Source organism: Scleropages formosus, chromosome 8 (assembly GCF_900964775.1).
Source record: "Scleropages formosus chromosome 8, fSclFor1.1, whole genome shotgun sequence".
Classification (NCBI taxonomy): domain Eukaryota; kingdom Metazoa; phylum Chordata; class Actinopteri; order Osteoglossiformes; family Osteoglossidae; genus Scleropages; species Scleropages formosus.
Window position 1 is genome coordinate 4,258,411 of NC_041813.1, and position 25,836 is coordinate 4,284,246.

General features: G+C 43.6%; 1 protein-coding gene across 22 annotated transcripts in view; it reads left to right on the forward strand.

The window, feature by feature from the left end:
• nrxn1a (neurexin 1a) overlaps nt 1–25,836 on the forward strand; it is a 330,335-nt gene that overhangs the window by 264,740 nt on the left and 39,759 nt on the right. For 13 of the 22 annotated variants that reach the window (XM_029254386.1, XM_029254388.1, XM_029254393.1 and 10 more), the window contains 3 exons: nt 2,954–3,125; nt 11,717–11,806; nt 13,474–13,787. In XM_029254386.1, the coding sequence (XP_029110219.1) occupies nt 2,954–3,125; nt 11,717–11,806; nt 13,474–13,787 (576 nt within the window). The remainder of the gene's footprint in view (nt 1–2,953; nt 3,126–11,716; nt 11,807–13,473; nt 13,788–25,836) is intronic. The other 9 variants (XM_029254396.1, XM_029254397.1, XM_029254398.1 and 6 more) reach the window with 1 other exon arrangement.

Sequence of the window (25,836 nt, forward strand, 5' to 3'; positions counted from 1 at the left end):
CTGAATCATGTAATCCACTCTCATTACTGCGTGGACGACTTTTTCTCGCACATTAGAGCACGAGTTACTCGACGATGGTTGAAGGGGGCCTTGTAATGAAACTGATTATTGGGTCCAAAGACATGCTGCTCAGGTTCCCCCATAGTGTGTGAGTGAGTGACAGAGAGAGAGAGTGTGTGCGTGTGTTCCACTGATGGATGGAAGAGTGACCCGGTGTAAGTAGTGTATCTAGCAGTGTAAGTCACCGCAGTGAATAAGGTGTGGGCTGATAACACTACATAGAGTTCATTGGAAGTCGCTTTGGAGAAAAGCGTCTGCTAAATAAATACCTTGACAGTTATATGTGACCTGCTGGTTTCTGTATATTTGGCTGACAGTAGGAGTAACATTTTCAGTGGGCTTTTATTCGTGCGGTAGGAAGGCAAATTTAACATCATCTGATCTGCTCAGCATAAAAGGCACCTATTGCACTTTTTGTTGAGGGCATGAATTATATTTACAGCCCTGTAGTCATAAATCACACACAGCTGATAAGAATCCTCAGAGGTTTTGCCCGACCGTTTCGGTGTTTTATTCCATGCATCAGAAACAGAAGTATTTTCCCGTGATAATTTGCATAATGCATGATAATAACATACATGAATGGCAGCAAGGCTGAGATAACTCGGGCTGCGTCACCGAAAATGTTTGGCTCATTAGAGGTAAGAAAGACTCTGGCCTCCGAAAGGTGTTTCTTGCTAAGTGTCTGCATTTGTGAAAATTTACACCACCTCCCTCCTTACCTGATTCGTTAAAGCTGAGGCCTGCGGTTCTAAAAATAAGTAAGGAAGTGCTGCACCGGGGTAAATCTTGGGGAGCGGTGCCCGTGATGAATCTTCAGCAGTTGTGCAGAGCATACAGAGTGGCGATGAGCTAACTTAGAAACGAGGGTGCAGCTGCACTTTGTGCTCATGTGCAGCTCGGTTTGGGTCAAGAGACTGATGTGACGACCGCGCCAAAAGGGCCCGGCCGGAAGGAAAAACGTGTCCAATATGGAATGCGTCTCAAGCGTCTGATGTAATGCACGTGATGCATTACATTTCAAATATGAAATTCACTTTGCCTTTAGCGTAACAACTTGAGATTTTCTATACAGATGCTCCTTGACTAACGATGGGGTTACGTTGCGATGAACCCGTCACAAGTGGAAAAATGGTTAAGTCGAGAAAGAATACAGAACATCGAAGCCTAGGCTGCTTTAGACGTGCTCAGAACACTTACCACAGCCTGCAGCTGGGCAGATTTAAGCAGGAGACACGCATGGAAGTTTAGTAGACATGATGGGATGCAAAAACACAAAAGAAAAAAACACTTTCAACGCGGTATCTGTCGTTTACGCTTGCGGTTGTTTACCCTCGTTGCCGTGATCGCCGCAGAGGCTGCGAGCGTGGTTTAGCGGATGCTGCGGCCCGCCGCCATCGGCCAGCATCGGGAGGGAGTATCGCGCCGCACGTCGCGAGCGCGGGAACAGATCGAAATTCGAAGTACGGACGCTACCGAATGCGTGTCGCTATCGTACCGTCGTAACTTCGGGAAATCGTATGTCGAACCGGCGTAAGAAGAGGAGCATCTGTAGAGGTATTAGAGGTTTATCAATCCGTTTGCCTTAATCGTGTGAAAGGAATTTTGAAAACAACGTTCGCAAGGGAAATACGCCTGTTCTTTATTTACCGGAAAATAAGTCGATTGGCATTTTTCTGCCGCTGTGTACCGGTGTGCCATAATTAAATTACTAGACAATTGACCTTTTCCTTTTTTCCAAGTCATTAGAAGGTATTAGAGACTATTAAGTGCTGGCTGGCGAGCAGTATCTCAAATGAAGGTAAACGTTTGCTCTCTATTGGCAAGGTATAGATTGGAAATAAAAGGGGCACAGGACTGTGAGCTCAGCAGACAGTTATACCGTCATTACCCGTTAGTGCTGTTTCAGCTCACGGAGCTTGTGGATCTGGAAAGGCGATCGTTGCGCCGTCCATTAACCAAGGGCTACGGTGCCGCTGCGATTGGTTTAAATCACGTATGTCGTCCACCAGTGACGGAAATTTTATTATCGAGTTATATCTCGTGGCATTTAATATAATGAAGTGCAAAACAGATTAACTTCACTTTCCTGGAGCTCATATATTAGTTGAAGGTGTGACTGTTGTGCAGTTATGTTTGGGGGACAACGTGTAAGTTTTCTTTTTTTTTTTTTAAAAAAAAAAAAAAATTCTTTCCTGAACACAGTCCTCTTGGGTACTTGTTAAGATTATATTTGGATATTTACTTCCATGGCTGAACCTCAGATCATTTCTTTTTCCAAACATGCTTCTGTACCTGTCTGGATTGTAGTTTTTGTCAGCTCAAAAATTGCCAGGTAATTTTCTCCAAAAAAGTACTGGGAATTGATGAAACGAGAAACTAAACAGGAGTACACAAATATAGACATGGAAGGGAATCGTTATTTCTTACTGACACTGAGAGAATCTAAATTGATCATTTTTTCCCTCTTTTTCTAGTTTCAGCGCTCACGGAGTTATTGTTGTTTCAGGGCAATACTTCGCATGTCTCATGGGAAGTAAGATACCCAGCAAACATAGCTTTTTATAGCCACACCTTTAAACCTGCTTTATTGCACAGATCATTAACAAATAAACAAAACTTTCTAAGAACCGATAAATCCAGTATTGTGTTGCTTTCTTAATAGAAATACATGAGAAATGATTTTCAGGCTGGGCAATGCAAAGCTCATCTCTGTCCTCCGGTCACTGCCGTCATCATTATTGCAATTTACATTACTCATGTCTTAACAGTCGATGGTGACATTTGTGTCTTAATCTTTTTTTTTTTTTTTTTTTACTTGTTTTAGTGAAGTGTTTCACATTCCTTGCCTTTCTAATATACATCTGCTTTTGCTTTTTTCATGTCTCAACAGGAAAAGGGAAATATTGGAGTTGTATTTAATGTTGGAACGGATGACATTAATATTGAAGAAACTACAAAGTTTGTAAATGATGGGAAGTACCACATAGTGCGATTTACACGGAGTGGCGGTAACGCCACACTACAGGTGGATGACCTACCTGTCATTGAGCGGTATCCCACAGGTAAGGAAGCCAATGCCTTCGCGTTGAATTGCTTCTCTGAAATGTCACTGTACCTGCTGGAAAATACCTAACTCAACAAGAACAGGGAGGGATGGTCTATGTTGAAAGGAAAGCAAAATTGTTTTGTTGTGGTATATTATTATGTGCTTTCTGTACTTTATAAAAAGGCTATCCTTTAAAATGTCGATATCAGCAAAAATTATGACTCAGGTTGAAAGGGGTCTGAAGTCAAGCCTCGGGTTCACTTCGCTAACATTTAAACTGCTAAAAGGCTTTGACAAAAGCTCAACTCTAGTTGATTTTATTTTCCTATAGCTGGTTATGTCGTTTTTCAAAGTACTTTAACAGTACAGGCGGTCCCCGATTTACGATGGGGTTACGTGCCGCGAAACCCATCGTAAGTCGGAAATGCATTTAATACACCTAATACACACCTCTGCGCGACAGACTGGGAGATGCAGATCGCTGCCGAGCAACTCGAGAGAGTATTGCACCACGTATCGCTTGCCGGGAAAAAAATCGAAATCCAAAGTACGATTTCTGCTGAATGTCCATCGCCAGCTCGCCATCGTAAAGTTGAATAAAATCGTGTCGAAGCATCGTACTTCAGGGACCGCCTGTACGCGTAATCCAACAGAAAAAGAAGTAAACTACTTTAAACAAGTGGCTGACTGTTTGAAACGAAATGCGACAGTCACGTGATGCGTCCGTTTACGCGCTGAATGTTTCATGCACGTAGCTCTCCAGGTGCTATTTCGGTCACCATGGTAACGTAATCAGCACTGCTTCTGCTTTGGCGATGCAGACATCCAAGACCACTTAAAGCGTGGGGCTGATTGAGGTCCCTCACGTCTGCCTCGATCAAGGACGCCCCTTCGCAAGATCCTCGGTCGTTTTTGCAAAAGTTGAGCACGTATCGCTCAGGCTGTTAACGCACATACGTGCCCCCTACTGAGGGGCGGGGATATGTTTGATTGCGGAATGCAAGTGTGGTAAACATTACCATGAAAGGGGTCCTCCTTGTGCTTGATGGCTGATGGTTGACTCTGTAACAAGATGAACTCCTGGTCAGTACATTCAGACCAGCATTTCCCCCTACCGCTTCCTAGACCCAGTTCTCTTCCATAATGCGTGATGACCTTTTTTTGATCACAACAAGTACGTTACTTTACCAAAAATGAAAACTAGGTAAATAACAAAGGATTTTATGCCAGGCATTCAATTGCAGCGGCTTGCCTCAGGCATGAAAAGGGATTAATGGGTTCTGACGTGCATTCTACATGGAGGACTTCACCTCGGGGTTAAGCGCCTAAGTGACACGCAAACACGGATGCGCGTGCATGCGGACACACGTCTGCATCGTCACACTAACACCCCGTCACTCATCGGGTGGTGTTGCGAGCGTCACTCTTTGTCCCGGGGAAAGAGCGGCCATCTCCTTTTCAGGAGACTTTTGTCACCGTCCTCAAACGTGGTATGTACCTGTTGCAGAAAAGCTAATATCGACTTACGAAAGTGGCCTCCGCTTCCCCGGTAAATATTTAGTTAGCGTTCGTTCATTAAATATTTATTCCCTTTCCTTTTGACTTATTTAATGTTCTGTCTGTTTTTATGACAAACAGTGCGAGCTGTTTAATTACTTTGGGCTAAATGAGTATATGAAACGCGCTCTATACTTGGTCCGTGTATTACACAGGCATCAAGGGAAATGCAGTTTGTAAACCGAAAAATGTACGTAAACTTGTACAATCGCACGTAAGAATCTTTCCGGGGTGAGTTAGCAACCCCTTTTTGATCAATATTAAAATAAATTTTTCTCAGAAAAGTTCCAAAATCAAAATGATTCATTTAGTTAAAGGTCGGTCAGTCTTATAATTATTTTCGAGCCGCAGGTTCTGATTTTGTGAGCTGAAGTAATTATAGTCTTTCACTAAGATTACTAATTTCACTAATCACTAATTATAGCCTTTCATTCACTCTCAATGCAAAATTAAATTCACGAGCAGAAAAGGTAAAAGAAAGAACTTCTCATGCTCTTAGTGCGGAAAATGGACCTCGGTTTTAAATGGACTCTAGAATGAAGGTACTTTTCTGTGTAGAAACAGAGGTTGGCCGTGACCGGAGATTCAAAGTGTTACGTATTTAATTGTTTTAATGTACGATTAGCGTAAGTGCCATCATCAGTATTTCAAAGCACGTACTAATATTATAATTATTATTATTGTCGTTGTCGTTGTCGTTTTATTCTTTATTGTGTCAAAGTTTGGGATTGTGTATAAGTATCCTTGAAGCTGTGATCTTCCAGTGTTAGTCCATTTTCTTGCTACTCCAGCCCTGGTAAAAGACTTTTCATCCTTCCATGCGAGTACATGCCCGTTATCTATAATTCTGATGTTCTGTAAATGGCTTCAGAAAAGAAAATACCAGACTTGTTAAAAAGTTCTCCGAGAAGAAAAAAAAGATGGGGTTTGGGGTGTGGGGGGGGGGGGGGGGGGAGTTAGTTGTGACCATCTTCTTCTAATCACGACTTGATTGACTTGGCTTCTCAGAACAGTGCCGATAAACCCAAATGAATTTAAATTTGAAACGAGAAGAGAGGAGAGAGAAAACGATAAGAATGTGTTGCCTTTCAAGTAATTACATATTTTTATATTTTATATCTTGTCACAAAATAGTTGAACGCTGATTTCGATATTGCTCATTCTCTCAGTGGCATGAAGTACCTCTGCTGTTAACAATTTTTTTCTTTTTTCTTTCTAATGCAGTTTGCACTGTCTTTACTGCAGACTGTGTTCCGTTTATGATTACTCTTAGGGGAATGCAGAGATTTTGTATTCTGAAGATTGCCAGGATAGGAGAGGTCCTCTTATAAATAATTTAATCAGTAGTGTAAATGTCAGTAGTGACACAATAATAATAATAATAATAATAATAATAATAGTAGTAGTAATTAATGTGTCACTCCATTGATTGTGTTGCAGGTTAAAACTGGAATAATGTAGGTAACTCTAAGTCAAAATGAGACTAACACAGGACAAAAAGACAAATTGCTCTTTTGTGTCCTGACACTGGAAGAATTCACAAATTGTGTATTATAACATGCTCAAGAAATAAATTGGCAGGGATTAACAGGGAATAACACAAGGAAAACGAGAGTAAACTGGCATCAGTTGATAAGGGATTAAGACCCTTTAGTAAATACTCGAGTAAATAATATTTTTAATTGTTAAATGCTAAAATGTGTGGGCTGGGAGATTCTGTAATGGCCGTGATTTCATTCTGCCCTCTTCCAGCATGCTGTAGTTGTCCTCTGCCTCTGCACACCTGGTCTGCTTGGCTTCAGGCAGGGGCACCTTCCTGCGGTTGCCATGGTAACCGCTCAGTGACCAAGTCTGTCTGCATCCCCTCCTCTCTCTGTTGTTCATGGGCAACGGCTAGACCTGGGCGAACATGTCAAGCTATCATTTTAAAAGGCCATTTTTTCTGCTTGCGGTTATCCAACCTTACCCTCTCCCCAACCATCTACTGTCCAGCCTAACCATTGCTCCACTGAACAAACATCAGTGTTTCAAGGTGGAAGACAGCGCTCCATCAGCCATCAAAGAGGGGACCTCCGGGATACAGTTCCAATCGCAGTAATCGCAGAGATGATGCTGACGGACAGGGAGGGAGATTAGTAGAGTGAGGGGACAGCGGTTTGTGCCCTTTGGTGTGGCGCATCATGAGAAACCAGGAACAATTACAGAGGAACTCTGGCTGATCCCCCCCCCCCCCCAACCCTCGACCGCCTGTAATCTCATTAAAAAGTCACAATTCACATACTTAGCCGCCATTAGTCGCCATTAGCCCAATTACTGGCATCCTGAGCACAAGACGGACACTGACGCCAGCGCAGGGCGCCTATTCATCTCACATTCCGTTTTATTTCCAGCTCTCACGCTGTGTACAAAGCAAGTCCTGCAATGAAGCGCCACCACCCCCCAACCGCACTCACGCACAGACAGACACTCGTGCACCCCAGGGCCGAAATTTGGTTTTCATAGGCCCTAGGCACTTTCACTCCAAAATGTGCAAAAGGGGCAAGCACCAAATTGAATTACATTAACTGACGTGATGGACTTTAAAGTACACACACACACACACACACACACACACACATTTTCGGAACCGCTTGGCCCATACGGGGTCAGGGGGAACCGGAGCCAACCCGGCAACACAGGGCGTAAGGCCGGAGGGGGAGGGGACACACCCGGGACGGGACGCCGGTCCGTCGCAAGGCACCCCAAGCGGGACTCGAACCCCAGACCCACCGGAGAGCAGGACCGTGGTCCAACCCACTGCGCCACCGCACCCCGACTTTAAAGTATTCTAATGGTAAACAACGTGACCGATGGAGAAGCCGAATGAAGAAACTTTCTTAGGGAAGCCCCTTGAAGTTCTGGAATTGAGATTTTTCCCTCCGTTCTATGCCGTGAAGCATCCCTCGGCCCTAGACATTCTAGACATTGTACCCGCAGCGCCTAATGGGAAATCCTGCCACGTACCATCCTGCCAACCCTGTGGAGTTGTCTCAGTGGGTCTAATGACATCGTAAAGACACAGCGAAGGCCAAGCAAGGCAGCACGGCGTACGGGCACACGGCCCGTGAGGGTGCCGCTGAATATGCCATGTACACCATGGTAACGGACCGCATCTCACCCGCTTTTTTTCATCTGTTGTTCTTTGACAAGGCTTCCTCTCAAAGTTTGCATTTTCTTCCGCAGTCAGGGCCTGTGGGATTTTAGGAGTCATGATACAAGTGAAGAAGCTCTCAGCTGAACTGGCTTCATGAAGAGGTTCAGCAAACGCATTACATTGGCGTCGCATTCGCTCTTTTAGGCCTGTGAACGTCTACTTTCTAAGTGACCAATCAGAAGCAACATTGTGTCAAATTCATAGAAAGCTTCATTGCTTTCTATGCAGTTGACACGGGACCGAGTATCTGAGGGCTCCGACACTACTATTCTCTTCTATGCTGTTGCCCTTTGAGTCATGGCACGCTTTGCATATTTGTTCATTTAATCGGGAGCGCTTCGCGCTTCTTGTAACACGATAAAAACGTCACCTTATCAGACCACTTTATTAGCGGGAAACAAACAGCGGGGAGGGCGCAGCGGGGCAGCCGAGAGTTACATGCAGCTCTCTTCGCCAGCTGGGATGAGAGATAAGAGGTTCCTTCTGGTCCCAGGTTCCTTTTTTTTAGTCTGGAAGCCCATCTAGAGAGCGGATAAATGAATGGGTTTGTGAAAGGGATCAGGGCATGGACAGTGACATCACTGCATTCCCTCCCCTAACGGGGGCTCTTTCCGATGTAAGGTAGCTATGGGGCGGGGCAATGGGGAGGGATCAATATACATCTGCGGTTGTGTTTCACACTTAATTAACCCTGACGTTATGAACAAAGCCGAGGAAATGCTGAGAGCCCGGGGTGCCGTAAGCTGCTTTTTCTGGTGGCGTCACCCTCGCTGCGGTTTTTTTTTTTTCGCTGAACTTCTGTCTTAAACTCGCAGATGCTGCCCACGACGTTGTGATTTACATTTGAGCTAAGCTGCCGCTCCTTAATTTGCGTGCGCGCAGCTGCTCGTGCGTTTCAGCATTTTCACGTGTGCAGGTGGTCCCCGATTTACGATGGGGTTACATTCCGCCAAACCCGTCGTAAGTCGAAAATATCGTAAGTCCAAACTGCGTTTAATACACCTAACACACACCTCTGCGCGACAGACCGGGAGATGAGGGTTGCTGCCGCTGCCCAGCATCACAAGAGTACTGCGCCACGTATCGCTTGCATGAGAAAAAAATCGAAATTCTAAATTCGAAGTACAGTTTCTCCTGAATGTCTATCGCCAGCTCGCCGTCGTAAAGTCGAAAAAATCCTAAGTCGAACCGTCGTAAATCGGGGACCAACTGCGTTGGTGCGTTCATATGTATGTATATGCAAGAAAGGGAAGGATCAAACACACCTTTCTTCTTTTTGTTTCCTAGCTGAACTTTCAGGACTTGTTCCGCGTTTCCATGACTTACCAGTGCCATAAAAAAAGGACTGTACAATTTTTAAAGCCCTATTATCTGAACAAGATTACTCTTTTGTCAGCAGATATCCTGGAGGCATAAACATACAAATAGAATTTTGACTGTCAAAGTCACGTAACAAGGAGGCGGGGGAAGACATAAATAAAGCAGTATATAAATAAATAAATGAATATGTGGAATCGGTGAAACAGAAGCAGCGAGAAGACTGATCCGTCCTGGGTTGTCCTCAGCATGCCCCCTCCCCGTGACAGCTGTAGGCCCCTCTTCCTCCTGCCCCAGCCCGGGGGCCGGAATACCAGTATCCGCCCCACCTCGATCCCGACAATTAAAGGGCTCTGCTCTCTCTCCGCCGCCGCTGTTGTCGCACAGATGACGCGACAGAGAAGATGACGCGACGCCGGCGGCCACGCAATCTTGCCCATCTTTGAATTTCCGCCCACCTTCCCTTCGTCATTTTGTTGCCCTCGTGCTCCTTAGGATCCATTAGGCTTCCGTAATTAAAATCCCAGCATGAACCAGAGAACGTGTCGCTTTTGAAGTAAATACAGTGTCGCAAAATAGAGAGTTAATACAAAGCGCGATGCCCCTATAAAGTACCATTACAGAGAAAATAATGTGCATCGCGTTAGACGGACCCACTTTGACGCACGCTCAGAATTACGTCATGAATCAAACCCTCGCCCCTTGCCGACTCTCCCCTTCCATCCGGTCCACTTGGCCGGCTCTTTCATTTCTGAGAGCAAAATGGAATTAGACTTTGCCGACCGCAATACAGTACACAAAAAGAGGGGTACGCGCAGAAACCTGCCATTGCCACACTTCAGCGCCTGACCCCTAAGACACAAAGATATGATTAAAGGAGTTTTCAGCTGCGACCCTTGATTCAACCAGCCAGGATTTGGATCTGATTTGCTGCGGAGACCTCTCTCCGGCAATGTTTCGCGACTTCCGTTAAATCACTGCTGCTCCCCTGAACTTTACCTGCTCAGACAGAATTAATGTGGCTGGATGTGACAAAACATTGTCAATCTGCTGGAAGAATGAAGCAGACCAGAATTCAATCTCAGGAGACAATGTCGCGGGAGAAAAGGCGCCCGGGCTGCCTGCCACTTTCGCGGGGAATCTGCCTCCCTGCAAAGGTTATTCATCTCAACTTGCTGACCCCCTCACCCAGGCGCGTCCGTTTGTCCCTGTCGACATTAAGTCCTTTGAGTCTTCAATCACTTCCAGCAAGACACACGGTGTGGCCTGGCGGGCGCATTTCTCCGTACCCAACAAAATCCCGTCACCGTACCCCTCTTTGTCCTTTTGATGAAGATCAGTGGAGACGCACGCTTTCGAGCTAAACACCCGCATGGTCTAGACACAATGCTTCACTTAATAGGGGAAAAAAGAAATAAAACTGCCGACTGGTACAAAGAATGCATTCCAGTGGTACCGGAGCAGCGAAAGTGTAGATTCATTCAATTGACACGCAGCAAGTTCCTCACACGCCAGGGAAAGGTACAGTATAATTAAACAGAAACGCTTTGTTCGTGTTCCGCCTTGTGTTTTGCTCAGCGAGGTACAAGTTGTAATTATTTAGAGGCTGCGAAAATGTGGCACATATTTACAAGAATTAAAATCTGCAGGGTGCAGAGGTGAACTCATGTAACGTGAGGGGAGGATGCTAGTGGGGTACCTTAATTAACTCAATTATACATCCTAATGTTATACAATCGCGAGCAGCATAAATGGCAGCTTTTTTTAGTACAGATAGTAACAAATATAACATTATGAATTTTTCCGTGCAGTGCTGTACAAAGAACTAAAATTAATCTCTTTTTTTTTTAAATTATTTTTTATATATATATATTTCCAGCTTTTGTCAAAGCCTTAACGGTTTAACTCGGGAAATCCATTCTGTATTGTGTGTACTGTTTCGGCTACCTAACTATTTCATTTGTTTTCTGCCTTGAATCTGAAAATTTACAATTTCTCTGCTGCTGAATTTACTGTTCATTTACTGCTACCTGCTAATTAGTGCCCTTTCTTAAAGAAGGTGGATGAAGCTATTCTGTATGAATTTTGTGATCTTATATAAACCTTTAACTTGGTGCAAAAGGTTGAATGTATTTTACAAACAATAAATAAAAAGATGTTTCTTTTCAGCAGTGTTTAACTAGCTTAAAAATCTGCCAAAAAATGAAAAAAGTGAAATGAGTTATATTGTAACGCTATGAATATGTATATGTTTAAATTTGTGCTTTGGGTTGGTTTATAACTTAACTTCATTAACTTAAATGAAAATGCAGCGTGCTAATTTTCAATTAATATAGGAATAATTTGTTTGCTTAAAATCAAAAATAAATGATTGAATGAAAAGTTTGATCAGTGAAATGTTGTAGGTAGCTTTGTTTTTAAACTTCCAAAATTTACAAAAAAACTCTTGTGGCAGTTGTGTAGCTCAAGCTATAAGTATTAACTTTTAACCTTTGACCTTACAGATTTTAACCAATGAAATGTCTCTTTAAACTTTAAAGGCAACAATGATAACGAACGCCTGGCGATTGCTAGACAGCGAATCCCATATCGACTTGGTCGAGTAGTTGACGAATGGCTACTCGACAAAGGTAAAAACATTGATTAAAACTTCAAATAAAAATAATTTGAACATAACCAAGCAATACCTTGTAACATCAATAAACCTAAAAAAAAATATAAATGTTCAGTAAAACTAAATAAAACAAAAACATTTAAAACAGTACAGCAAAATGTAGCTTGTAATATGTGCACACTTTTCCATAATAATGTATACTTTCATTAAGAAATGCTAGCTGTTTAATACAAATTTTCTGTTAACTTCAGGTTAAAGGGACTGTAAATATAAGTCTAACTCAACTTCCTGAAGTAATATTAACAATATTAACAAAAATCTATTAATTATGTATAGTATTTTGTTCTTTGCAGTAAGCATTTAAATGGCCAACTAAAAGTCCAATTAGAAAATCATTTTCATATATTTATAGTTTATTATATATGTACATTTCTGTATCTATACATATGTATATTTGTGTTGTTTTGTTGCTATGGACCATGAAAACCGCACCATTTAAACTGATAGCTACCATAAATAGAATGCAACATTAATTGGCATCAGAAATTGAGTCCCTTTAACAAATATTGTAAATATATAGAGGCAATTAAGAGAAAGAAAATGCATTTTAAAAATCAAAACACAAATTCTTTGATGCATGCTTTTTATGTCTGTTCTGAAAAATCTAATTTTATCTCAAATTTAAAAAATGTGTCATGATTATTGCTTTTATTTAAGGTTTGCCTTTTCTTTTAATTTCTTCAGCTAAAATCAGTGTCATAAATTTCCATCTGTTTTGTGCTTCACGTAACAGTCATATTTAAATTTCATACTGTATGAAACGCAGATGTTTGCAGTTTTCCAACCTTGCTAAAAGACAATCAGAACCATGATGTTACCAAAAATGTGTTTAAATTCACTATAATACCGGATCGCTTAGTGTTAGAACATGGAAAAAAATATTTTGGCCTTTCAAATGATACGTAGAACTTGACTCGCATAACAAAAATGAACAGTTTTAAAGAAGTGCATGTACTGGTACAAAAAAAAAATAAAATTTGTGAAACAAAAGTTCACAGAGAATACATAAAGTTTGAAAAGACATATACCTAAGTATTCGTCATCGTAACCTTTAGTAAGTAAATTGTGAATGCGATGTGAGAAAAACCAATTATTTCATGATAATTTTTCAATGTGACTTTATGTGGATAGATATTGCAAAAAATAATATATAAATGAATAATGCGTGATACATTTGTTTCCCACACCTTGTTAAGTGAGAAAATAAATCAGAATATATGTTTTACCGCCTTCAATTAAAGCCTCTCCAACAAGACTATAACAGTTAAAAGGATTACTTGGATTTTTTTTTAATCTTTCATCATGAAATTGATTGTCCTTTTAGCAAAATTACATTGATTTAAGAGTATTCTAAATGTTTTTTTTTTTATTATTATTATTATTATTATTATTTCTTTTTGTTTGAAACCGCATTCCATAAGCATCTCATCATTTCAACAGCAATAAATTACTTGCGCTGGCACTGGCAACCGGTAATTTATCGCTCTCATTATCCACCGGGCAAATAATCCGTCTCCTTCACCCAGTGTGATTATTTGCCATCATTCTTTTCCGCTCATTCCCGGGAGCGGCAGAGGTCTGCAGTTCAACACTCTCGTATGTATGTAACGTTGTCTCCCGCAGGCCGTCAGCTCACTATCTTCAACAGCCAAACCACCATAAAGATTGGGGGCAGGGACCGCAGCCGGCCATTCCAGGGCCAGCTCTCTGGCCTGTACTACAACGGGCTCAAAGTGTTCAACATGGCCGTGGAAGGTGACCCCAACATCAAGATTGAGGGCAGCGTGCGTCTGGTGGGCGAGTCGCCCTCGCCCATCACGCCACAGTCCAGCGCAACATCCAACCGTTCGGAAACTTCCACCTCCATCGTAGAGATCACCACAACGACGGCCTCCAGTCGCCAAGGGAAGCAGCCGACGCCCAGAGAGCACCAGCAGGTTGGTTGGCTTTGACGTTTGCCTTTTTCTTCTTCTTCTTCTTCTTCTTCCTCTTCTTCTTCTTCTTTTTTTTCTTGCATTTATTAATCTTTTCTAATCCGGGTGGCACAGCGAGTAGCGCTGCTGTCTCACAGTGCCTGGGTGGTGCAAGAGGACGTGGGTTCGATCGCCGCTCGGTCCGTGGTGGAGTTTGCGTGTTGTCCCCTTACTCTTTTTTCTTGCGATAAGTCTGAAACGCAACCCTGTGGACGTTAAATAATTGAACTAAATGATATTGGAGCAGTCGCACTGTGTAAAAATTGTGAAGTTAACAAAGCTATGAATTTGAAATCGAGCGTGAGTGCAAGCGCATTGTTTCGGACGGCCGTTTTGCGCTCGAAAGGAAGCCTTGGGTGTCGATCAAAGCTGAGCAAATGGAGTTGTGTGCAGGTCAACAAGGCAGAGAGGCCCCCTGCCTCCATCAGCTTCACCTTCCAGTGTCGCGAAGTAAGGGTGACTGCCACAAGGCCCTCCTCAAGTGTTGTTTTCATAGCACAGGAGACCCCATGTTGCCCGGAGTGCACTTTTCCCCACTGTGCTGAAAAAAAAATGAAAGGTTCAAGAAATGACAGTGTGGCGCTTAAACCAGCAAGTGTTTGGAGCCAAGCAGCAACAGCAGAATTGAGACTCTAAGAGACTGAATCTTGTCGAGCATACCTGAGATGCTGCTTCGATGCCAAATTGACAGATGGGTCGGGTGAGGTAGGGGCTGTCATCGTTGTCTCTCTAAGGGGTGTCGTCTGACTGCGGAAGAATGTTCTGGGTTTTCTCCCTCAGAAGGAGGCCCCAGACACTTTGAAGACCATCTTCCTACCAGGTCATTGTCTGCCAACGGTTGGCAGAGCATGGCTTTGCTTAAAGCCGTAGCCTTGAAAAGCTCTCGTATTTTTCCGCTGTGAAAATTTGCTCAATTTTGCTCAAAATTTGCATTTGCTCAGTGGCTCAGGATTCTAGCCTTTTCTGCTTTATTCCTTTTCCCTGAAGTCCTTAAAAGCGATAGTGTGTTATACTGAAGAAAGAACATACGTCTCATTTTGTACTGTAAGCACATACATGCAAATAACTGCAGGCTATGTTAATACTTCTAGGGGATGTGGAGTCTTCAGTTGCCCAGCTATACAACTGTACGAACCTCCCGTCATGACTGTTTTTCTCGTAGCGTTTTAATAGTAAACGAATATGACAGTGATGTCATGGAGTTTCAGGAAATAATCGCAATGCACGTAGCAGATTGATAACGGCTTCAGGGCCTCCTTTTGAATGAGATTTTAATTGCCGGCATGTTCAAAGTTGTATTACAGTAACCAATTAATAATAGAATAAAGCTTCCCTCTGAGAATACGAGGCAATTCGGTGCAATGAAACAAGCAAACAAAAAAATGACCCAATCAATGAAAGGCAGGTAATTAGCTGATCGTTAAATGACATTTAATGAGCCAATGATGGAGTCTGGAATATTGTGGGAGGGTTCTGACGGTCAAATAAAGTACCATCAAGCCTGTCCTCATTTCCTATCTTCTTTTTTTTCTTTTTTTTCCTCAACGGTTATATTAATAAGATAACATCCGGTTTCATGTAATACAATCGTGTGTACAAGGAAGAACTGACGACATATATATTCAGTAACGTCACAGGATAATCGTTGGCAATGACTGTCCTTTGAGTCCCTTGCTATGTGCGCATTAGCTTTTATACTTAGGCGTTGAGTAAGTCCATAGCAAACGCTCTAGTTTCACCATCATAAAGTAGCCATTGTAGACCCTGGAGGAATGAACGCAGCCTGCCTTTCTCTCCCACTTGTTTTTCAGAGCTCTAGGATTTGTGTGATGATCCAGAATGTGAACGTTTCCAGTTGTTGGCACCTTGCCTGTCTGCGATTCTAAGCTTGTGTTTGAGACTCATCCAAGCTTAAAATGCAAGTCCCATCATTTACTCCCCAAACTGTAAATATTGATCTTGAAAAATACAGTTTTCCCAGATTCTCCCAGGCTCATAATGGCAGCTGGAGCTTGTAATCCATGTTAAAAAAAAAATCACACAATTAGATGTAATTGCAGCTCTAATCCCACAACATAATTACAGATTGCCACAGAAACTGCCAGTGATTGAGGGGGAAGCGAACGCTTTGTACATCTGATGCACTAGTCTGTGAATTCTGTTGGCTTCTCCAAGAGGAGCAGGTGCATAGAAAAGTAAATGGATTCCAGCTCCATTTTTTTATTATCAGTTTTTTAATGGAGGCATTATTCTGAAGAGTTTGAGACTTCACTTTCAGGTCTCATTATATATCATTAACATTACTGTGTCTTTCTGTGTAGTCTTAGACGTTCATGTACAGTGAGTAGCAGGAATCGTAGTGTTTAATGGACTGACGAAGGACAGGAGCCATCATATTGCGGAGAGAGTACTGGAGTTGATGTGGTTGCTGCTGAGACCTCTTTCTTCTTATGTTTTCGTACGTGTTTGTCGCAGTATTTCTTTTGTGTTTTTAACGAAACACTCAGTAAGTCCCCCCGTCCTCCGTCACGCCTGGTCGCTCCCTGAACCCAGTACACCCAGTGCGTTAAAAATTTTTGAAATGTATCGTAATGCCTTTCATTTGTCCACGATATCAAATGAAGCAGAACGTACGTAATACATTTAAGCACAGAATACGTATGTCGTCTAACCTGAGCGTGCGTATCCATCTGTCCATCCGTTTTCGATAACTGCTCATCCTGATCAGGGTCTTGGGGTCTGGAGCCTATCATAGAAGCGTTGGGTACATGGTTGAGGGGGTACATCCTGGATGGGACACCAGTATGTGTTTACTCCTTAAATCTGTCTTTATAAATAATTAATGAACATCAGTATTTATTCATTACATATTGATATCATTGGTTATGAAAGCGCCCATCTGACCATCTCTTAAATGAAATGCACGTCTCTCGACTCAACGGTCCACTTGGGTAGCTGCTGCATTCCACAGCTACTGCACAAGTGCTTTTTCAGCACCTTCGCTCGAAGGATTTAGCTAGTATACAAATACAATAGAAAGAAGCGGTGGACGCAATGTACAGCATGCTCCAGCTATGCATGTATATATGGCACAACGAGAAAAGTGCCGGATAATTTTTAATTGGGGCTCTACCTGCTTTTCATCCACTTTCTTTCACGTCTTTGAGCCTGGCCTTCTAACTCAGCCTCTGTCCATATCCGTTAAAATGTTTTTATGGCTCTGTAAATTTTGACCTTGGGTCAGGCTAAGCCCGTTTTCATTTTATGCAATTAAGTCCAACCGCAGACAATATATCAGCCCATCTCTTCAAAATCGATGGCGTGCTTTTTGCAAAATGAGGTGTTTATTGTGCTCTGCAAGATAATACTCTGTTGGATCATGATAAGCGACTGCAGAGTTAAGGAATCAATCCGTCCTCCTCATGTCAGTCTTATCAGCTTGTATATCGCATGTCAGTACATCGTTCCTCCCTTGCCTGTCTGTAGGTCATCTCATCTCTGAGCCGGTCCATCTAAATACAAATCCCCGTAGAAGCCGACCGCCTCATTCAGCCACCTCTCTGTCTTTCTTTCAGATCTGTCTTGCATTAGGCTTGGTCTCATTGCCAAAAATCTGAACGGGAGTGTGAGAAAGAGGGAAGAAAACAACAGGGAAATGTGGAGTTTGAGACGAGAGGAGCCGTGATACCGGGTGATTAACTGCCAATCACTGGGTTATGATTTGCAGATTTAGTGTAGATTATAAATATATCCACTATTGCTTGATCATAGGTGCTTGATAAATGGATGAAGCTCGTATGACTCATTCAACCGTATTCTAAAAAAATAAAAAAGGACATTCTGTCTCGCTTCTGCTGAGGTTTAACGCTTCCTATCTTCTAAGAATATCGATCTCGGGCATATATAAGGAGCAAGAAGTCATAAATGGGGCAATTTAACTGAGTCCTACATGGGAGAAGGATGTGCCAACAATAATTTAGATAGTTCAAACATATTGAAGGTATAGCACTATATGTCTATAGGAATAGCACTGAGGTGTTCAGCAGTGGGGTGCGGTGGCGCAGTGGGTTGGACCGCAGTCCTGCTCTCGGGTGGGTCTGGGGTTCGAGTCCCGCTTGGGGTGCCTTGCGACGGACTGGCATCCTCTCGGGTGTGTCCCCTCCCCTTCCGGCCTTACGCCCTGTGTTACCGGGTAGGCTCCGGTTCCCCGTGACCTCATATGGGACAGGCGGTTCCGAAAATGTGTGTGTCGGTGTTCAGCAGTTCGCCGAGCTTGGCATTTAGATTGCAAACGTTTCATCACCAGTCGAGGTGACATCATCAGTGCACAAATTGTGTAGCGCTATATGTCTTGAGCAAAATGTAGAGTTTTGCTTTAGAATAAAAATGATTTATTTTGGTAATGGGGCATGTGGTGGCGCAGCGGGTTTGGCCTGTGCCTGATCTCTGGTGGGTCTGGGGTTCGCGTCCTGGGTGGGTTCTGGGTGGGTCCCCTCCTTCTCTGGCCTTGCGCCCCGTGTTGCCGGGTTAGGCTCCGGCTCGCCGCGACCCCGCTTGGGACAGGCGGCCTCAGACAGTGTGTGTGTATATTTCGGTGATCATGCTTTTTACTTTTTTTTCTGACAAATATATTCAAGCAAGTGCCAGTATTTTACTACGAAAGTGTGACAACCACGGTATCGTAATGATGACACATTTTATGAGCAAGTCAATGACGATTAAAGAGACCTAGTTAGTAAACTGTAAAGGCAACGTCTGCACAAGGAACAAAATTTTTAATGTTACCGAATTCAGTAATTCATCTGAAGCATAACCGCATCTTTTTTTTTCTCATGTTTTGGGCAGGTTGTTGAAAAAATAAAATAGATCATTTGAAGCAGAAAGAAATCTACCGATGTCGCACACTTTTTATTGAACCGTGGCAGTTCGGAGCTTTGATCAAAGGAAACACGAGTTTTCCGTTGTGTTTTTCACACTCAGAAACCGCATACCTGCTGCATGTTTTTGCATGCACAAATGAGCACATTTTTGAGATGTGTTCATGGAACGTTCTCTTACCACAGTGGGAAATACATTCTTTATTTCATTTTCATGCTGCAAACAAAAAAAAAAAGTCATGGTCCAGTGGTTTATACAGAACCACATGGTGAATATGTAAATGTCAGGTAATATTTGAGGTAGGGCATAGGGCTCAAAATCATAAAATGTCAAGTTCTTTCAGAGTCGTGAGATGAATTTCATCGCGGTGGGGGGGGGGGGAAGCTGCTCTGTTTGGTCTGTTTGTAGAAGACAGGGGAGAGGACAGGTAGTGAGGAGCCCCCGTTCAGACCTTCATCCAGGACATGTGCCAAGTACCTCAGCTCATACTGACATCGTTCTGGGCGACATCGTTGATTAATTCAGCAGCAGGATGCTGTTTAAACACCTCACAGGTCCAGGCTGTGCACCTACAAGTGGCAGGTCACCTGTATGGATTGTGGTTTACTCTGGTCATCTGTAGTGTAGACGGTGGCGTAACAGGTAGCTATAAGAAGGCAGCATTGTGGAATGGAAGATTACGCAACACGTGTACAGGTGGTCCCTGATTTACGATGGGGCCACATTCTGCGAAACCCATCACAAGTCTAAACGAAGTTAACGCACACCTCTGCGTGACAGACCGGGAGACGCGGATCGCTGCCGCTGCCCGGCATCACGAGAGAGAGTATCGCTTGTCCGGGAAAGAAAAAAAAAATCGAAGTTCACAATTCAAAGTGTGATTTCTACTGAATGTCTGTTGCCAGCTCACCGTCGTAAAGCGGAAAGAAATCGTAAGTCAAGGACCGCCTGTATTTGATTGTTCTAGCATGTAAAGTTCTGATGAGCTGGGGGGTAGAGCATGGCAGCCATAGAAATAACTGGAAAAACTGAACTTGGACTAAAACGATAAAGATTAGTAGAGCGAAGGAGAGGTTACGGGAACCTGAGAAATCGGGGGTTACGTTTGATTCGAAATTACGTGGTTCCTCGCAAGGAGCACTTTGCTTGACATACAGTGTGTTTTTGCGTCTGTTTCTCCTCCGGCCTGTCGCCTTGCGGGGAGGCGTCGCAGCTCGGCTTTAATCGGACCGATGTGTAAATTTAAGAGTCGCAACTGCGCGTTGCCATCATCTCCAAGCAGTGGCTAGCCTGGTTCGCTCTGCCTCGCTACTCCACGCTGACGGCGACCTCTCGACGCCCTCCCCAAAGCACCATTCCTTGGTGTGTTTCTGGCAGGGAGTAATGGCTCCCCCTCTTGTTGCCCTCCTCGCAGTAAGGAACCCTGGAGCACTTCTGCCTGCTGAGAGGACAGGGAGGAGGCATTTACCCGGTGAGTGCGGGTCCGGGGGGAGAGGGGGAGCCTGTCCAGGGGCGGTGATGGTGCCGGGAGAATAACGCGTGAAAGCGGACCTCGGCGCGGATATGAGAGGAATGTATCAAAAGCCCAGACGGGAGGAGAGAGAACCATAATGGGCCTGGGTGAGGGACGGTTTACAGGTAAGAGTACGCTGGGAGGGACGACGTTACCAAAGGTGAAAGAAAGCAGCAGGAACATGCTTACCGTCCCCCAAACGCAGTATTTCCATTACAAAGCTTCCGTTCCACTTCCATCCCACTTCGCCTTTATGTTGCTTTATTTTCTCTCTGCGAGGAAGTGGAGGAGTACAGTTCGCGCCAAGCTGACAGGTTGTAATGAAGTGTCGGCTCCTTGTAATGAAGCCGGCATCGTTCGGCTTGTCCTTAACGTGCTGCTGATGGACAGCCTGCCATCCATGAAGCTGTCCCAGAGATAGGTGGGCGTCATGTGGGTGGCAAGGCTAGCGCGGGGCGAGCTCTGCAATTGTGCCTTCGTTACAAATCGGAGGCTCCGGCATTATCCGGGGTGAGATCTGTCAAAATCGTGGTTAGCGGCTCACTGGCGGATGCCATAATTCTGTAAAGTGTCAGACCTGTTTTAAATTTTTGTATTTCGATTTTTTTTTTTTTTTTTTTTTTTTTTTTTAACTTTCCTGAAAAATAAGACCATCTCTTTGTGTGGCTTGATGGATCGCCCACTCGCCTTTAAATAAATCTGCCATTCTGGTCTCGCAAACATGAATAATGGAAGGCCATGGTGCAAGCAGTGTGGACACGCTGAGTGATGGGGTTAGAAGATAAATAAAGCTTATGACAAAACACACTTGTTCCTTTGTCTCGTTGGTCAAGGTTGTCAATGAAAGGGGTGACAGGAACGTGTTTTTTCTGCCTTTGACGGCAAATAGAGCTTCTCGCTTGCTCCCTTTTCAAAAACATTAAACTGATTCTCCTTGTGATTCGGATACATACGCACACACACACACACAGAGCCATGGCAAAGAAAAATATCGAGGAGCTCTAAGATTAACCTCAGTCAAGTGTGACAGTTTGATGGTTTTATTTCTGCATATATCCATTTCACCGTCGGACAGTTCAGCTAACATCTGTTAGAGATAAATGATAGGTAATCAAGGAAAATGAAAATAAATTGAAAATGATGGACGCCATTAGTGGGAATGAAAACATACCGCTCTGATAGCCCAAATGTATACCGAAAATCAGCCGGAAGGATATATAAATATATTTCTTTTTTCAATTATGACATTTATTATTGCATATAAATAATACTTGGGTAGATAAAGAGAAGGTAAGCGAGGGTCCGATAGTCGCCTCATGCTCTTTGTTAAAGGTTGAGGCATTGCTATAATTTGTTCCACGCTTAAGGCAGGAGAAAGACGGCGACCGGCCCGGAGAGGTCATCGGCTGACCGTGACCGCGATGCGTCCGCCCCTCGGCTCGGCTGCGCTATCCGGCCTGATGGCGGCACGAGTACGTATCGCAGACGTGCTACGTCTTCGGTCCCCGTTACTCGCTTGCATGCAGGTAACCCGCAAGTGCTTAGCAAAGCCTGCGAAAGGGTGTCGTCGGAAAAGCGAGTCAGAGGGACAGGAGTCCGACCCGAAGTCCCATCACCTTTTCCTTGTGCCGCCCACTTGCGAGGTTCCACCGCTTATTCCTGAACGGAATCCTCTGCGGCATCTGTGCGTTCCTCCCTTTATTTGATATTATAACAGGATGTCAGGTTAATTTTGCTTACTGCATTAACACTCATTAAACATATCACACTTAATTAGGGTGGCACACGGGAGGCATACAAGCAGCATCTCGCTTCTCATATGGGCATAAATAAGATCCTGGTCTCCAAGTTATTCTGGTAGACAGATGCAATCTGTGTAATTATTCTGTAGGGTAAATATCCTTATTTATTTTTTTATTTATTTATTTTTTTTTAACAAATGCTCAGTCTGCAGTCAAGCTACCCCATTCATTTCAATAGGCGTGGGTGTGATGTGGGTACATTTGTAACCTCGTGTGTAGGTATGAAGCCTGAGTTTCCTCTTGTGGATTAACACACTTATGTTGTCGTGGCCTGCTTAACATGTCAGTTTAGGATTCGGACTCTCTCAAGCCAGTTCAAATCTCGAAAGGTTTCCAGCTGATACCCAGGACATGTACGGGACTTCACAGAAATATCCAGCTCTATTTGCTGATGAAATTATAAGCGCTCAAAGTCATTATCGGCATCAGTAAAAAAAAACAAAAGGAAAAAGTGTAAAGCACAACTGTGCTTTTTAATGTTGACTTGTCCTCCGATAACAATGAAAAGATTCTTAAATGTAGCTCAGGGCATTAAAAAGTTGAAATGAGAGGTATCTTATTGCGCAAGTGTTCTGTGCCAGTTTCATCTGTGTAAGTTTGAATGTCCTATGATAAAGAAGTAGTTAATGTATTTTTCAGGATGGTCACGTGAATCTTCTTCCAGCTTGGCACGGGTGGAGTTGGCAGCCAGGTGACGTGTTTCCTTTGCACATATTGTGATGGCTGCTCTTATTATCCACTTTTCTGCTTTGCTTCCATCATTGACCATCATAAAGGGGACAGCTGGCAATGTAGCGGTTAGAGCTGCTGCTTTTGGACCCAAAGGTTGCGGATTCGATCCCCGCCAGCTGTAGTACACTTGAGCTAGGTACTTACCCTAAAACTGCTCCAGTAACATTCGCCAGGTGTATAAATGGGTAAATAATTGTAAACTTGTAGTAATTGTTACTTTACACTTATTTGCTTAGCACACACTTTTCTCCAAAGCGACTTCCAACGAACTCCATGTAGTGTTACCAGCCCACACACCTTATTCACCGCGGTGACTTACACCGCTAGATACACTACTTACACCGGGTCACTCATCCATACATCAGTGGAACACACACACACACTCTCTCTCTCTGTCACTCACACACTATGGGTGAGCCTGAACAGCATGTCTTTGGCCTGTGGGAGGAAACCAGAGCACCCAGAGGAAACCCACACAGACTGAGCGGGGATTGAACCCCCCTCCTCTTGCACAACGCAGGTGCCGTGAGACAGCAGCGCTATTCGCTGTGCTCTGCGACGTTGTAACATTGTACGTTGCTTTGGATAAAAGCGTTGGCTAAATGAATTAACGCAAATGTAAAGGGAGACCGGTTCACAACGTGCCCCCAAGTGCACTGTCTGTACTTATTTTGTCATAGCTTTCCTTCTGTCCCTCTGTTGTCTCTGTTAAGTTCAGAATGAAATTCAGTGACTATTAGCATAACTAAAATGTTCAGTTGTATTCCAGCTGTGTATTGGTTGCCTGTGGGATGGGAAAAATAACAGTCGAAGAAATAAAATACTATTAGTGAAAACTGAAATAATTGCAGATTTTTTGTAAGAGTAGTTTCTGTTAACCGTTCAGTTTCTCTCTCTTAATTCCTTTGATGGGTTGATGAGGAAATAATACACAATTTTGTATTTTTCAAAAATTCCACGTCCTTGTGTATATCGTTCTCTGATGTCTATGTTTTGGTTTTAATTCGTCAGCTTTATTGGATGGTTTTCCATTAGAAATAAGGATTCTGAGGGAAAGAAAGCAATTATATTGATATGAAAACTCAACAAGAAAAAAATTCAACATTTGGATTTCAAACATTTCTGCCGTGCTTAGAAAAGGGTCGCTGGGATTTCTTCAAAATCGAAAACACAATGGCAGTGTGGTTTTATTACTTTTCTTATCAGGCCGAATTAAAGGCTTTTGTGTGTCTCCCATGTAGTCATTAAAGCAGGATAAACTGCAACAAATATCTATAATTAGGGCTGACCTACATGCAGATTTTTCCTGCTGCTTTAACAAACGGTCCAATCGCGTTCGGAATTTGTTGTGCAAACATTGGACTTTTAAGTGATCTCTTTTAATGAACAGTCAATACTGTGGCGCTGTTGCATCAACGGTGCCTCGCGGTGCCCGAGTTGTGCTTTCGGACATAGGTTTCAGTCCAGTTCGGGTTGTGCAGAGTTTGCATGTTCTCCCCAAGTTCGTAATCCAAAGACATGTGGGGACAAAGGCGATGGCGAACCCCTTCTGTGACTCGCTCGTCATGAAAACCATGCAAGTGTTCACCGGAGTTGATGATACCGTTCATTACCCTTTTTGAACTTGTCAGATTTATTTTTCTCTCCCTCTATAATGTATAGGTGGTCCCCGATTTACGATGGGGTTCCGTTCTGCGGAATCTATCTTAAGTCGAAAATATCGTAAGTCGAAAATGCATTTAATGCATCCGATACACACCTCTGCGTGACAGACTGGGAGATGGGGATCACCGTCGCTGGCCAGCATCACAAGGGAGTATCGCACCGCATTTCCCTTGCCCAGGAAAAAAAATCGAAATTCGAAGTACGGTCTCTACTGAGCGTCTGTCGCAAGCTCGCCGTCGTAAAGTCGAAAAATCGGAAGTCGGGGATCGCTTGTAGCTAAATACTTTTCAGTTGTAAGGTTTAGTATTTACCAACTATTTAATGTTTAGTATTTCATATGTTAGGAAAGTTGCAGAAGTCACAATGGCAGAGGGCCACACAGCTCGAAGATGTTTTTGGTCTACAGTCCTGTACTTTTTCCAGTAAACTCTGTAAATTTGTGAATTAAGTGTCTGGGTCTAGTACTCGAACAGGAAGGTGAAATCCTAGGTCACTAACCACCTTATTGTGGTATTTCTTTTAAAAGTTTGACCAGTTCTTTGAGGTAAAGGTTTATTTTGCTTCTGCGGACAATGTCAAATGTAGCTCTTCGCATTCGGGAGGGAAAAGACCGTGTCGCGTTAGTTTATATCATCAGTTTTCGCTTTCGCGCTGCTCCTCTCAGTGAATGGATTGTGCGTGAGCACTCCTGCCCCCTTCGCAAACCCTGCGGGTTATGAAAGGTCTCAAACCGTGTTTCCGAGATCTCTCTCCGCAACTACAGGTACTACACCTCCATTAGGAACTGTGCTCGAGTCGTGTGACTTGTTCCAGACCTTTTCCGATCTTTTTGTAAAACCTTTTCCAACGAGCATTTCCCTTCTTTAATTGAATTATGATGGAGAAAGGCTGCCTGTGTAGCGGAGGGAGAGTCCACGGCGCCTATTTATGGCTCTTTACCACCTCCACTACCTCCACCACCCAGAAAGTGCCATTTCTATCACACCGCGTTGGCCTTGATTCAATCGCTATTGGAACGAGGGGTCATTGTGGACAAGGATAATTTTGCTGGCACACCCAGCTTTGGTTTCATTTCCAGTAGAGGAAGGGGGTCATTGTGGACTGGGTTCGTTCTCTCGGCACCCAAGGCTTTCATTTAATCCTCAGCCGACGGGGGGATACAGTGTGGACTGGGATCATTCTGCTGGCGCACCAAATTGGCCTCGATTCAATCGCCAGGAGGGAGAAGACTGTGTCTGTCCATGGCTTTTGTTTAATCCGAACTTATGGCTCAAATAACAGCTCCGATTGATAGTTGTTTACCCGTTTCCAAGACTTGTGACTAATCAGCGAGGCAGTATGGTCTGCTGCAGGTTTGGCGCTAAGACCTTTGTCGGCAGCGCGAACGGAACACCTCGCATCCAGCCAGTGCCACCGTCATTCT